General features: G+C 36.9%; 1 protein-coding gene across 1 annotated transcript; it reads right to left on the bottom strand.

The window, feature by feature from the left end:
* Positions 1 to 2,593: 2,593 nt before the first annotated feature.
* On the bottom strand, positions 2,594 to 7,538 carry thoc3 (THO complex 3). The gene is made up of 6 exons (XM_015379316.1): positions 7,335 to 7,538; positions 6,510 to 6,666; positions 6,208 to 6,412; positions 4,263 to 4,424; positions 4,056 to 4,156; positions 2,594 to 2,953 (listed from the first exon to the last, which is right to left on the bottom strand). The coding sequence occupies exons 1-6, from the start codon at positions 7,512 to 7,514 to the stop codon at positions 2,790 to 2,792; spliced, it is 969 nt and encodes a 322-aa protein (XP_015234802.1). The 5' UTR covers positions 7,515 to 7,538; the 3' UTR covers positions 2,594 to 2,789.
* Positions 7,539 to 13,062: the final 5,524 nt, after the last annotated feature.

Here is a 13,062-nt window from a genome sequence, read left to right as displayed (position 1 = left end):
AAACAGAGAGCCAAGGAAACTCTCAACTGGTCTCAGAGAAAGAAAATAAAGCTGCTAAAATGGCCCAGCCAATCACCTGATTTGAATCCAATTGAAAATCTATGTAAAGAACTAAAGATTGGAGTTCATAGAAAAGGCACACAAAACATTCAAGATTTGAAGAATGGGCCAAAATCACACCATTCAGGAGGCTTCTTGAAGCTGTCTTTGTCAACAAAGGTTTTTGTACAAAGTATTGAATACAGTAATTGTGTTCAATACTTTTTCTCTGTCTCATTTCAATTTATTACAAATAACTATGAATATATGTGTGAACATGTGTGAATTGCATGAATTGTTATCGACATTCGGTGAAAATGTCATGTCAACAGCACTTCTAGAAATATATTTACTCAGAAAAATGGTGGTTTGTCCAATACTTATTTCCCCAACTGTACAGCGTAAATGACATTTACCTTTAAACAGTGTTGTGTGAATGATCTCAGTCTGCAAACACATGTGACATTAAAGACTGAGCATATTTCCATTTCAAAGCCAATGTGTAAATGAGACATGTCAAGCACCTGGAACTGAATTTAGCTTTGTGGCCCCAAGCTGGTGGATGGCCCTTCAGTGTGTCCTTACATCAGCCTCCCTGTGATCCCAGCTGTTATTCATTGTAACTGAGAGAGAAAAGAGGTCGGTCAATATTCATAGATGTGATTGTCAGCTGATGAATCAAGTAAAGCAACCTGCAGGGTCTCCGTTTCTCCGTCAGATTTGAATTTTAATACTCTGGTTTACATTTGAACATAATCCTTTCCTTTACATTCATTCTGTAAACAACTTGTTTTGTCTTTTTAATTAATCAAACTATATAAAAAAAACAATGCTTCTGAACTAACTTAAACTCTCCTCCCAATCAGACAGCTCTATGCATACTGAGCACAAGTATAACTGTCCTGACTGGTTCTTCAGACACTTTCTTTGGCTTTTTACAATATTAGATCCCAAGAGAAGTTATTCACTAGTGCCACAAAGAAGACGGAACAATAATTAATAAATAGTGGATTTTATATTACATTTTAAAATAACTTACAGAGAAAAGAATTCCAAGAGAAGAGAGCTCAAGAGTCTGAAGCCCGTGAACACAATGATTTACCGTATGTTTTCATCTTAGTATGTCGATTCATCATCAGGCTTTGATCACTGGACGTCACTGATCTACCACAGCCATATTGGTGCAGTGGCCTTATGATGAAATTAGACCACTTGGTTTTCATGCGTTAAGTAAATGTTACCTTAAAGACAGGTATGCCAAGGATCCATACTGTATTCTTTTAATAGCAGGTGGACAGCAGTGTTTAAAATAACTAGGTTTCCCACCAGAGGGCAGGGAAATTTGGACAAAGGAGGCTTTCATCTTTCCAATAACCTTGGCTGGCTAAATTATATTTACTGGTATAAAGTTTTCTAAGACAACAGGTTGAGCTGAAGAGCGAACCTTTCACACAGACGCTCAAGAAGATATAATTTCTCCTGTTTTAGACCTCATCAAGAAACTGTTCTTTCAGCTTTTAGTTACAAAGTCGTGGTTTCAGGCTCTTCTTTCCAGTATCACTACAGTCCTCTGAGGTTTTCAGAGATTATTCAATCAGGCTGAAGTCTGGACCTTTAACTGCCTCAATGCATCGGTTCTGTTGTTTCCCGTTTCAGATTATCTACCGTTTTTTGGATTATTCTGTCGATGACCCAGTTTGTGCAAGCTTCAGATTCAGCATCCATGATCATTCTTTTGACTTCAAAACTCTTTGGTTTACAGAGTTCCTGTTTGACTTGATGAGGGGAGGCTGCAGCCCCGTGGATAAAACAAGCCCAAACCATCGGTCCTCCACCACTTCAATTAGGAGTTAGTCAGAGGCGCTCTGCATAGATCTCATCTGTAGAAAATATGTTTCTGTAAGCAACTTTGCATCTAATCAATGGAACCATATTATTTTCTCCTTCAACTATTGCCATACATTCTATTCAGTTGTTTTGGCATTTGTCTTGTTGTGAACTACAACATACTGACTGACCCCGCAGTCACAGAGAGACGTACACCCTAACCTTGGAGTGCATTTGCTAAGATGTCCACTCCTGAGGAAATTGAATTTTTAAATGTTCCTCCACTTGTGAGGAGAAACAAAAGCCTTTGATTTGCTCAAAAACTAACGCATGATCTCCAAATGAATGTTTAGCCTGTTTTTAATCATCTAAAATCACCACCTGATTAGCATTCATTTCTGGCAACCAGCTCCTGAAAAGGTGTATTTAGAGGTTGGTACATGGATTAAACTTTTGAAATTAACAGGATGTCATTTTCCTAAAATAACAATAAAAAAAATACTATATAATATATATCACAGGAGGGTCAGTTTTCAAATGTAATTTCACTCTAGCAGACATGTTTCTGTATGACTTCAAAAAATTGAATAAAATTGACTTATTCTTTACATAAGTATAAATGGTGCCAAAAGACATCAATATATTATAGCTGCCTTCAGCTTTTGAAATTATAATAGGAGACTAACACAAATCTTTATTAATAGACATTTTATTATTTAAAAAAAAACTTTATCTTACATGAATATTTTACAGCATGGGGTGTTTAACTGTATAAAAAACAACAGGGCATGACATCCAGTCGTTTCTGAGGAAAATAAAGATAGCTGCACCACCTGCTGGTAGCAGAGGGTTACTACAGTCCGTCTTAGCAATTTCTTTCCTCCCTCCTGAGAGTAAAAACAGCTGACAACAACTGATCCTCTTCAGGAGTCATTAGGAAGGCCAAACAGTTTCACTGTTCCTGCCTCTCTGTTGCTGTCATATTTGCCCTCCTTGTCATCACAGGCGAAGGCCAGCAACGGTCTCTTTGGATGCCAGGCGACTGTGAAAGTTGGAGAATCACACTGCACTTCCCACAGCTTCTCACCTGCAACATGGAAGGTAATACGTTTACTTCTAAATATTTTCTGGTCTAAAACAGGATAACTTTATTTATTCTTTTAACTGAAGGCATCTTTTGTTGTACAGAGGGATAAGTTCTGATGAAGAATGGATGGAAAAAAAAAGCTGAAGAATTCTTCTTTCCACAAAGGAGAATTCTTCATAAAGGGAAGAACATTATGGACAACAGTGAGCAACCTCTTCAGATTTTTAAACAACAACAGAGCTTCTTCAGTCAGAGGCTTCTCCAGATCAAGTGCAAGACAGAATGATACTGAAGAGCCTTTCTTTCTACAGCTATCAACGCCTGTTTAAAAAGTATGTAGTATGTGTTACTGCAAAATTCAATATCCCTTTGGGGTTAATAAAGTATTGTTGAATTAAATTCCAAATTTAAAACTTCATTTACAGCCTCTAGCAGTCTGAGAACTTCACAAATGTTCATATTTATGTTGAGAACAGTGCTTATACCAGTAAGAATTATAATTACAGATATCTGCAATACAAATACTGTCACGTTAAAAAAAATTTAATCTCATTTTTAATTGGAGACATCTTCAAAGGGAATGTTGACTTGTCGATTTTTTAATTAGTTAAATTTGAACTAGTAGACAATTTAATCGGGATTTCAAGAAATATATTTAATGTCTGTTTTAATAAGGTCATTCATTAATTTTAATTATGACTAGGTAAATCAAAAAGTAAGCCAATTTAAATCTATAGCAAGACATTTTGAACTGGACCCTTCCAACAAATTAATAGTAAATCAAACTCTTGGGTTATTATACTAGTTGGAATGTAATTAGAAATGTCTTACACTGGTATTTTGTCTCATTAAAGTTTCATTAGAAATACCTCATTTAATTAAAGGTCCAGTCAGTTTCAGATATCTGTAATGCAATTGAGGGGAATTGAAATCCTCCTTTGGAAGGTATAATTTTTCCTTTAAAAAATTCCCTTCAGTTTATGTTGTAAAACTATTCATCGCAAGAAAAGGACCGATTTAAATAAGAACATTTCTATGATAGAGTAAGTGGAGATGTTGGACTAGAATTGCATCATAAAGGACCTGTTGTCAAGGTAACTACCTGTTTCAACCTCTGCAATGTCAATAAAATGATCCTCAGAGGCAGAGGCCAACATCTTTCCATCGTGGCTGAAGCTTAGAGTCCTCACCGGCCAGTCCAGTCTGTAGCAGTAAAAAAAAAGAAAAAAAGACAGGGCATAGGTGATCCCTAATATGCTCAGACGTTGCTCAAAAAGTCAGCAATTCAGAGAAAGAAAAACAGACTAACCTGGAGAAGCAGCGCACACATACCAGCTCCTCCACGTCCCACAGACTAACGAGAGCGTCAGCACTTCCTGTGGCAAAGTATTTCCCCGTGGGGTCAAACTTGATGCAAATGCAGTTGGATGGGTGAGCGTTGATGGACTGGATGGGCTTCAGGTCCGGATAGCTATAACAACAAACACATTGATCAACTCAGATATGAAACATACAGGGAAAAAAAAAAAAAAATCGCGTGCAGGATCTCCACAGCCATTCATTTAGATGGAAACAAAGAAACATCATAAAGGAGAACATAGACCTAGGGTGTCTTACTCTGCCAGGGTTTGATCATTTATACTTCGACAGAGTAAAATTATGTCATGATTATATCATCTCAATAAAAGTGGGGTGAAAACTGAAGTCGTGGATAAAGAACTCCATGTTGATAATATGGAGGATATATGGATAATATGGCCGGCTACAGTGTACACTGTAGTACACTGTAGCCACAGCTGCCGTGGGGCTCACTGACAGAAGCGAGGCTGCCATACACTGGCACCACCGGGCCCTCTAACCACCATCAGTAGACAATGCAGGTGAAGTATCTTGCCCAAGGACACAACGACACTGAAAGCCGGAGCCGGGGCTTGAACCATCAACCCTTCAATTTCAGGGCAAACTCCAACATCCGACACCACTATTCCCACTGTCACAATAAAAGTTTAATATGATTTCCCTTGACTCTAATCACTGCAGTGACTGATAACTTTGGAATATCGTATCTAAATAAGTTTGTACCTTACTGTTTGGAATATGACAGGAGCTCATTGCTACTATTCATCTATTGGTACTAACAGAAATGGTTAAAGTAGATGGTGATGAAGGCGTGTTTAAAATAACTTGGACATCATTTTACAAAGTATTTTTCAAAATGAAGCCAAAGATGGGGGACCAATTTTTTTCTAATCCACAAGATGAAAATAAATGTTTGCTGAGAGACGTTACACGATCGACTGATGAATTCTGACATAAATGTGTTTCCTCGCTTTACAAAAATGCACATAATATGCATGCGCCTTTAAATACAGCTTTCAAATAATGTGAGAGATGAAAAAACTAACATCTGGGTAATGTGAGACTTGCAACCTTTTTAAGATGCATTTTAACTAAAGTCAAGCGAGAAGCGGTTTCAGTCAGAGGCGTTATTATTGTCCAATTTTGCCATGGATCGACCTCCATCAATCTGTCGTTTAGTCTCCATCCGTTCCTCTTCCGTTTCAGTTGTACTCAGAATATCCAACATCCAAGAAGGAAATTTCAACTGAAATTTAATTGACTTTTGCATTTAACTTGGCTGCTGTTCGCATCAAAGATTGTAAAACTTGAATCTTGACATTATGAGTTCTTCATTTATAACATTTAATCAGTTGTACAATTACTACTTTGTGTTTATAAGGTAAGATACATTTAGCAATATTTATATGTGAATATTACTTCCCAGCATAGTTTTTTTGTCATTGTTATGGCTGTAGCACTGGTCATAGTGGCCACTATAAATAATAGTTTAGGAACTATAAATAATAGGATCGGTCACAAGAGAGAAACTGAAAACCCCAGAGATCACATTACTCTGATTTTGGGGTTTCAAGATAAATGAAACACGGCAAAAAATAGTAACTTTATCACCAGAAACTTTCTTTTCATTCATCATTGAGCTGCTCTTTGTCTGAAGTGATCCTCCTGATGTTGCAATAACAAATTTTGCAGCCTTTCAGTGTGAAGAGTCATTTTAAGAAGTTGCCTCTACAGAACCTCCACAGCTCAGAAGTTCTGTATCATTTTCTTTAATTGGCCTTTTTTCCTAAAATGAATAGGATCACTCTGAAGTATCTGTCTTTTTTTTCATACATCAGAACCCATTTTAAGAAAGCAAATGGAGCCTGAGGTTCACAGATCCATTTGGTTCCTACCTCAGAATATTGATGCAGCCGTTCCCGTTGGTGAGGAAGAACATGTCGTTATCATTGTTCCAGGAGATCTCGTTCACCTCAAACTTGAACTGCTCCTCAGCCTTGGAGCGGTGCGTCTTGGCGTCGATGAAGGTCACAACGTCGTCTTTGTTCCCGACTGCGACAGTCTGACCGTCTGGACTCCAGCAGATATTGATGTTCTCACCTTGATTGATGGGGGAAAAAAGAGACAGGGAAAATAATTAGATTCTTTTCAAATCTTTGCTAGGTGAAGATTACAGCATCCCCAGATACGATCGTACCCTTCGTGTTGACTGTGGCGACGCATTTGGTTGTGCGCACGTCCCATATGCGAATGGTTTTGTCTCCGGACGCAGTGACAAACAGATCGGGGTTGGTTGGATGCCAGCACAGCTGATCCACGCTGTCACTGTGTCCTCTGTAGTTGTTCTCCTTCACCTAGAGGAAGACACAAGCTTTAGTTTCAGGAGTCACGTGAAAACATTAGGACGACCCAGGAGACAGTTGAAGTGATGTGGAAGACCTCCTGCCTTGTTCCAGTACCAGAGAAAACTCAGCCACCGTTGCCCTGGCAACCCACATTTCTGTAATTAGGAGGGGAGATCCTCTGGTTCATCTGCTATCCTTAAATACCGTTTTTTTTAACACTTAATGATCAACTTAAAACTAAATTGGATGTATTTTGATTAAATACTGCAAAACAAAATTATAATGATCATCTTTAAAAGTTCCTTGATATTACCTCTAATGTGTATCCGCCTTTCTGGTTAAAACCTGTGTAAAAATCGATCTTTTCTGACATTTCTGCCTTATTTCTACTGCACTTATATTTACTAAGGATGTTTTCTTATCTGAAACGGTGTGGAAAGATGTTTTAAAAATGCTATAATCAGTATAATGCATCCAGTCATTTCAACCTAACCGCCTTTCAGTCCAATTCTAAGACTTGGTTCACTTTCTGACAACAGTACTAAAGATACCTGTGAATTAGAGCAGCTTTGAAGGAAATTCAGCCATAATAAAACTCAGCATGTGTGAGCAGAGACAACAATAAAGAGGAAAACGGAGGTTACCGTCACCATGCAGTGCACTGGGACTTCACTCACCAAACGGTCCTTTTCCAGGACAAAAACGCTGGCTGTTTTATCAAACGAGCCGGAGGCGAGCCTCCTCCCATCGCAGCTCCAGGCCACTGAATGTACTTTGGCTGTATGAGCCTGGAACTCCCGGCTTTTGTTGTTATTTCTGAAGCTCTCCTGCATCTCTTGGTAATATTGTGACGCCATCTTGTTTCCCTTCTCTTCTTCTTCGCACAACTTAAAGCCGGTATAGCGCCTTCCTGTGGCTTGGTTAGGATTTACAGTCTGTGTCCACTGCTCGCCTGTGCTCTTTTAAAATAAAACTCATGCCCAGTGATATATATATATGTATATATGCCTACTTGGAAATCATTTTCTAAATGTTAATTCATCCATGACAAAGTTTTTTTTTTTCTCAAAACATTTTCATCAGTTTTTGCTATCAGTGTGGAATTTATTTATATTTAAATTTCCGTTTCTGCACCTGTTTCAGACTCCTCAGTTTATTTTTTAAAATTCATTACTAAAATCCCTTAAGACTTTGGTGTCATCTTCCCTTTTTCTCTTTTCTTATCCGAAAACCTGACATTCTTAGTTTGCAGTGAAAGAAAAACTTATTTTGCGGCCCGCCGCTGTCCTGGTCAAACCATTTTATCTTGGGGTGGGGGGGAGTTCTAATGGCCCCTTATTTAAACAAAATATATTACATATACCTAATGTAGATATATTTATATATTAAGTTACTCCAAAATCAAATATTTCTATCACAAATATTTTCTGAAAAATTACTCCTGCCTGTATTTTAAATGGTCTGAGTCTGAATTTAGTTTTAAAAGTATTTTCCCTTTTTAGATTGCCTTTGTTCTTGATTTTAATAAAAACACATAAATAACTCCAAAGATTCCGAAGCTTTGCTGCACTCAAAGGCGCTGCCCTTACATTACAAAATAAATAAAGGATCACAATCATTAAGAGGATGGAAAAAAAACTTTTTACGGCTTTTCCTTAGCAGGATAAGGCGTCTGAGTTTGAAAAACAAGAACAAAAAACAAAACAAAACAAAAAAAAAAAACACATGGGAAAATGTTGGAAAATCTTTTATCTTACCTATACAGTGACCAATGATAAAAACAAAAAACAAAACATAATTTCGGTACTAACTTCTTTAAATAAAGACATACTCGTTTTATTTATTTTAATTACATTTTATTTTAAGTGATTCAAAAACGAAAATCCATGAAGTAAAAAAAAACTTTAACAATCTGTTAAGATTTCCAAAATGCACACAATACCTAGTTATCTCATGAAGTAACTCCATTTAGGTAGCCACATTGTTAACAAATGCAATTACTCAGAAGATGTAAAATGTAACTCAGCTGCATTTTTTTTTTCTGAAACGTGGAGGTTTTGTGCGAGGCCTCAATGTGCAGAAAATCCTGCCCTTTACATGTGCAGCAGGACTGTAAAGCCCCTGGTCCTTTGTTCCACAGTAAAACACAACAAATGGACATAGCAAAATGCACTTTAAAGCGTGAGTTTGTGTGTTAAGACAGAACAAGAAGGTGTGTGAAATCTTGATACAAATGTGCCTCATGTAGTTTGCATAAAGGTGTTCACAAAAGCTGTAAAGGTAAAGTAGAGAAAAAATAGTGAAGGAATGCACCATGACCATAACAATATGCGCATTTCAGGGCTCAGTGCTGATTTAGTGCAGGAAGACGTCTTATCTCTATGACAGCATCTCAGGAGTTTTCAAGCTACAAACTGATGTTTTTAGGATGTTATAGTGTAGAGGCAGGTATCTGTGGAGAGGTAGAGAAAATACACAAGCACCTCATTCCTCCAAATCACTTCTACTCCACGTTTCACCTGAAAACTTGGCTTTCTGTTGGGTTTTTTTTTCAATGCAGCACCCTTGCCCTAGTGAAGATCTGTCCCTTGGATCCGGAGAACGTCCTTTCTCAAAGTCCTACATCTATTCAGGCTGCAGTATGTCAATCCACTTTGCCTTTTTTTCATCTTACAAACTTCCCTAACCTCCTGTCAAGCTGATAGTCGACACGCTGAAACCGAAGCAGCAGAACTAGATGAGAGAATCCCTGTTTGCAAAAACATATTCCTGTATGCTTTCACCAGGAATGGGTTCAGATTGACGGAGGAAGTTCAGGATTGATACAACAGTCAAGGCTACACACTTAAAGGGTCACACTACTGAAGGCAACTTGACTAAAAATGTACATTTACTTACATTTCTGGACCTCTGCATTACAAAGCTTCTATCAAAGGCTGGGGCTTTCCTTTAAATAAAACAGAACTCTAAAAAGATTTGAACAAGTTCAGGAAATAAAACTAAATATGAAGAAATACTTATTTTAAATCACAATTCTTGGCACCCCTGGAAATAAGTTGTACAACCCCCTGTTGTTCAATTGCAAAACAGAAACCTTCTCTAGGTTGAAACATACAAAGGGAGGGATGTCTCCAGATTGTTCTGGGGTCCATTTTGAGATAAACGTGAAAAAATGTTGGTTATGTGTCAGCCAAACCGTGTCTGACCCAGTTTGGCTTATGCTTTGGATCATTATGTTACTGGCCGAATAAATTTTGACCGAATTTAAGTTTTCTAGTCAAGAAAGGTTTTCAGGGCCTTGAGAAGAAAAAACAGGTCTACACTATCTTCTAACAGAGCTAACAGTCAGGATGAGGTGATATGCCAACCCTTAGCAAAAAGTAGTTTATTCAAGTACGGTATACTAAAAGTGCACTCATATCATACTTAAAATCAGGCAGTGCACTTAAGAGTTTACTTATTCTAAACTATATTTCATATACTTAACAATAGTATAGTCAAGTACACTTGACTATACTATTCTTTACTTTATTGTTAGTAAAGTATACTTTAAGTATACTTTAGTAAACTTAAAAATGTCCCAATTTAGTTCGAAGAAGTATTACTTCAAGTACACTAAAAGTACATTGTTTGGTATACTTTCTAAACTTATACTTAATTATTCTTAATAGAATTTACTTCAAGTATACTACTTTTTGCTAAGGGAAGTATTCTTCCTTTTTTTTAGCCAGTGTGATGAATCTGACCAAAGCACTCTGCTCCAGTTTAACTAAAAACATTTGAAATAGAGAAAAAGAAAATAACTTCATTTTTAAGTCGGCTCTTACACACAACTACTCAGCTTGCAGATCGAATCTAATGGTTCTTCTTTCTCTTTGCTCAGTTCTCTAACCATGCTAACTGAGCTTTGTGGCACCTGATCTATTATTTCCATTTATTATAAACTTCTATATTATTGCTCATACTGTAAAAAAGGGCCAGTTGAAAAGAGAAGTTTTTTTTCTTGTAAAAACTGTCCAATTTATAAAAACTTTTTGTTGTTTTTTTACTTTCCCATTTGAAAAAAATAGGCACATAGCCTTCAACCTTATATTTAAACCAAGGACTTATTAATACACCTTTTCTAGACACGGTAAAAAAAAAAAAAAAAAAGAAAAAAAAGAAAAGGAAATCTTTATGTCATAGAACCAGTCAGGGGTTTCTTTAAGTATCTCTGTTAGAGGTGCCATTAATTGTTAAGGGTGGTGTTTCATTATCAGCATCTACTAAATTTACTCCAGTAACAGTTCCCTAAAACAGAAAGAGTTCAAATAATTATTATATAAAACTGTTAAAAACTTGAATAAATATGTAGCAGCAGGATAAACTGAAGTCAAAACCTAAATCAGATTTACTGTTAGTTTAATCCTTAGAAATGCAGTAAAATTGGAATTCCTTTTACCTTGTTAAAATGCACGATCCTAAACCAGAAGCTCAGCAGCACAGGACGTTCCTCCTGATCAAACATTTAACCAAGTGCATCTTTGTTCATTAAACTGAGAACAAAATGGACGCAACAATATTATTATTTCCTAATATTAGAGCAGGACTTTAGTGCAAATGGCTACAGTCTCCTCTGAGTCAGATCAGTCAGGTTTGCCTTCAGAAAGATTTCCTTTAAAATGTATTCTTTAGTCTTCAGATTCCAATTTCATCTTTTGACACTTCAACTTTATGAGATATTTTATCAGGAGATGAAAAAAAAGGGAAACCTTTTTTGCTGATTTTTAACCAGTACTCTTCTGACCAGCTAAGATCAGGAGAAAAGTGGATGATCAAGGGAAAAAAAAAAGAGACATTTTATTAAATGTCTTTTTGTTTAAAGTCTGCTCATGATTTCCTCTCTTGGTATTTTCTATGAGGGTCAAACTACTAGTTTTCCTTTGATTTCTAATATTTGATGATGAGTTAGAATAAGACGAGAGCACCTACAGTAGAAGATATGGTCCAATCTGGATGTAATCTGTACAGGCATATTTTGTGTCTAGTTTAAAGCTGCATTGATACTCATTTAGCCACAATGCAGGTCTACTGCTATCAGACAAAATAACTACAACAACAAATCATCAAATTCACTTCATGTCTCCCTTCCTCTCTGGTAGCCATCACACTGTGGACTGATCTATTATATAGGACAGTTACCCTCTTGCAGTCACAATTATTGCCTTATATCAAACAGCAGCATAAATGTTGAACCTAATGAAGCCTGATAGTGATCATAACCACGATTTGCATGAGTTAGTGTGGGAAACAATGATCTGTAGTGGCCTGGTTTTGGGAAGAGTCGTCAACATGGTCATGTCCTCATGCAGATCCACACAGTTGCCCCCCAGCAGCAGGACTTTGTCTGTGATATAAACATTTGCTCCCTCTTGTGGCCATTCTAGAGGGGCCACTTCTTAAAACATCTTGCATGACCATCATTGATTATGTGTGAGTTTATTACATCCCATTATTACCTGCCTGTTGCGTGTCAGAACTAATGTTTTCCCCAGTAGTTAGGACAGCTCCTCTGTCCGGATATACAGTTACAATCTTCATTCTGTACATGGCCAAGAGTTGGGAAAAGAATAAGAGCGGTGTCACTTTAGAACAAAGTGTAATATTTTGATAAGGCTGGAGCCATGGATGTCTCCTTATCTGCAAATGTGTATGATGTAATAATGTGGCAGACTGGAGATGTATGAAATGCTTCTCTAACTGTGAATCGTGGCTGCTTCATGAGAAGTGAGCCCGGTTGGTAAGCAGCTGCCTTCTGTAACTCAAAGCAACTTCTCTGATCTGAGTAAGATTACAATTTCGATCAAAATCTGTTGTCATTTCTCGTGGTTATTTAATACATATACATTATGAAGTGTTAAAGCATCCCTTTAACAACAGCACTTTCTGTAGAGGAAATACACCCAAACTGGACCATTCCTCCTGTCTGACACATCTTTCCAGAAAATGTGTTAGATTCTACAGATTTAGTAAAAATATTTTTGTTCAGTTTTATAATTATCTTATTTTTTTTTTTTTTAATGGATCCCCAATCGCCTGATTTCAAAAATATTCCCTTTATTAGATTTTCTTTCAAGTGTGGGAATAAGGCACACATCACCTTCTCCATCAGACCATCAGAACCATCTGATTAGGGAATCTATTAGGCCTCTGTCTCCTACCACTGTAAAGCAGAACACACTGTAGGTAACATCAATGTTCTTTACTGGGTAAACATGAGATGTTTCATACAGGAGTTAAAATAAGAAAAACTGAAAGTCTGAGTTAGTCTGTATGCTTTCTGCATTGCTTTAGTCTGAACATTTATTTTAAAACATTTGATGAAAACCTTAGGTTTACCTTAAAGCTAAATTATCTAAATGAATC

The sequence above is a fragment of the Cyprinodon variegatus genome, unplaced genomic scaffold (assembly GCF_000732505.1).
Source record: "Cyprinodon variegatus isolate N-32 unplaced genomic scaffold, C_variegatus-1.0 Scaffold10, whole genome shotgun sequence".
In the NCBI taxonomy this organism is placed as follows: domain Eukaryota; kingdom Metazoa; phylum Chordata; class Actinopteri; order Cyprinodontiformes; family Cyprinodontidae; genus Cyprinodon; species Cyprinodon variegatus.
The sequence above is the reverse complement of the archived record's forward strand: the minus strand, read 5'-3'. Positions and strand labels throughout refer to the sequence as shown.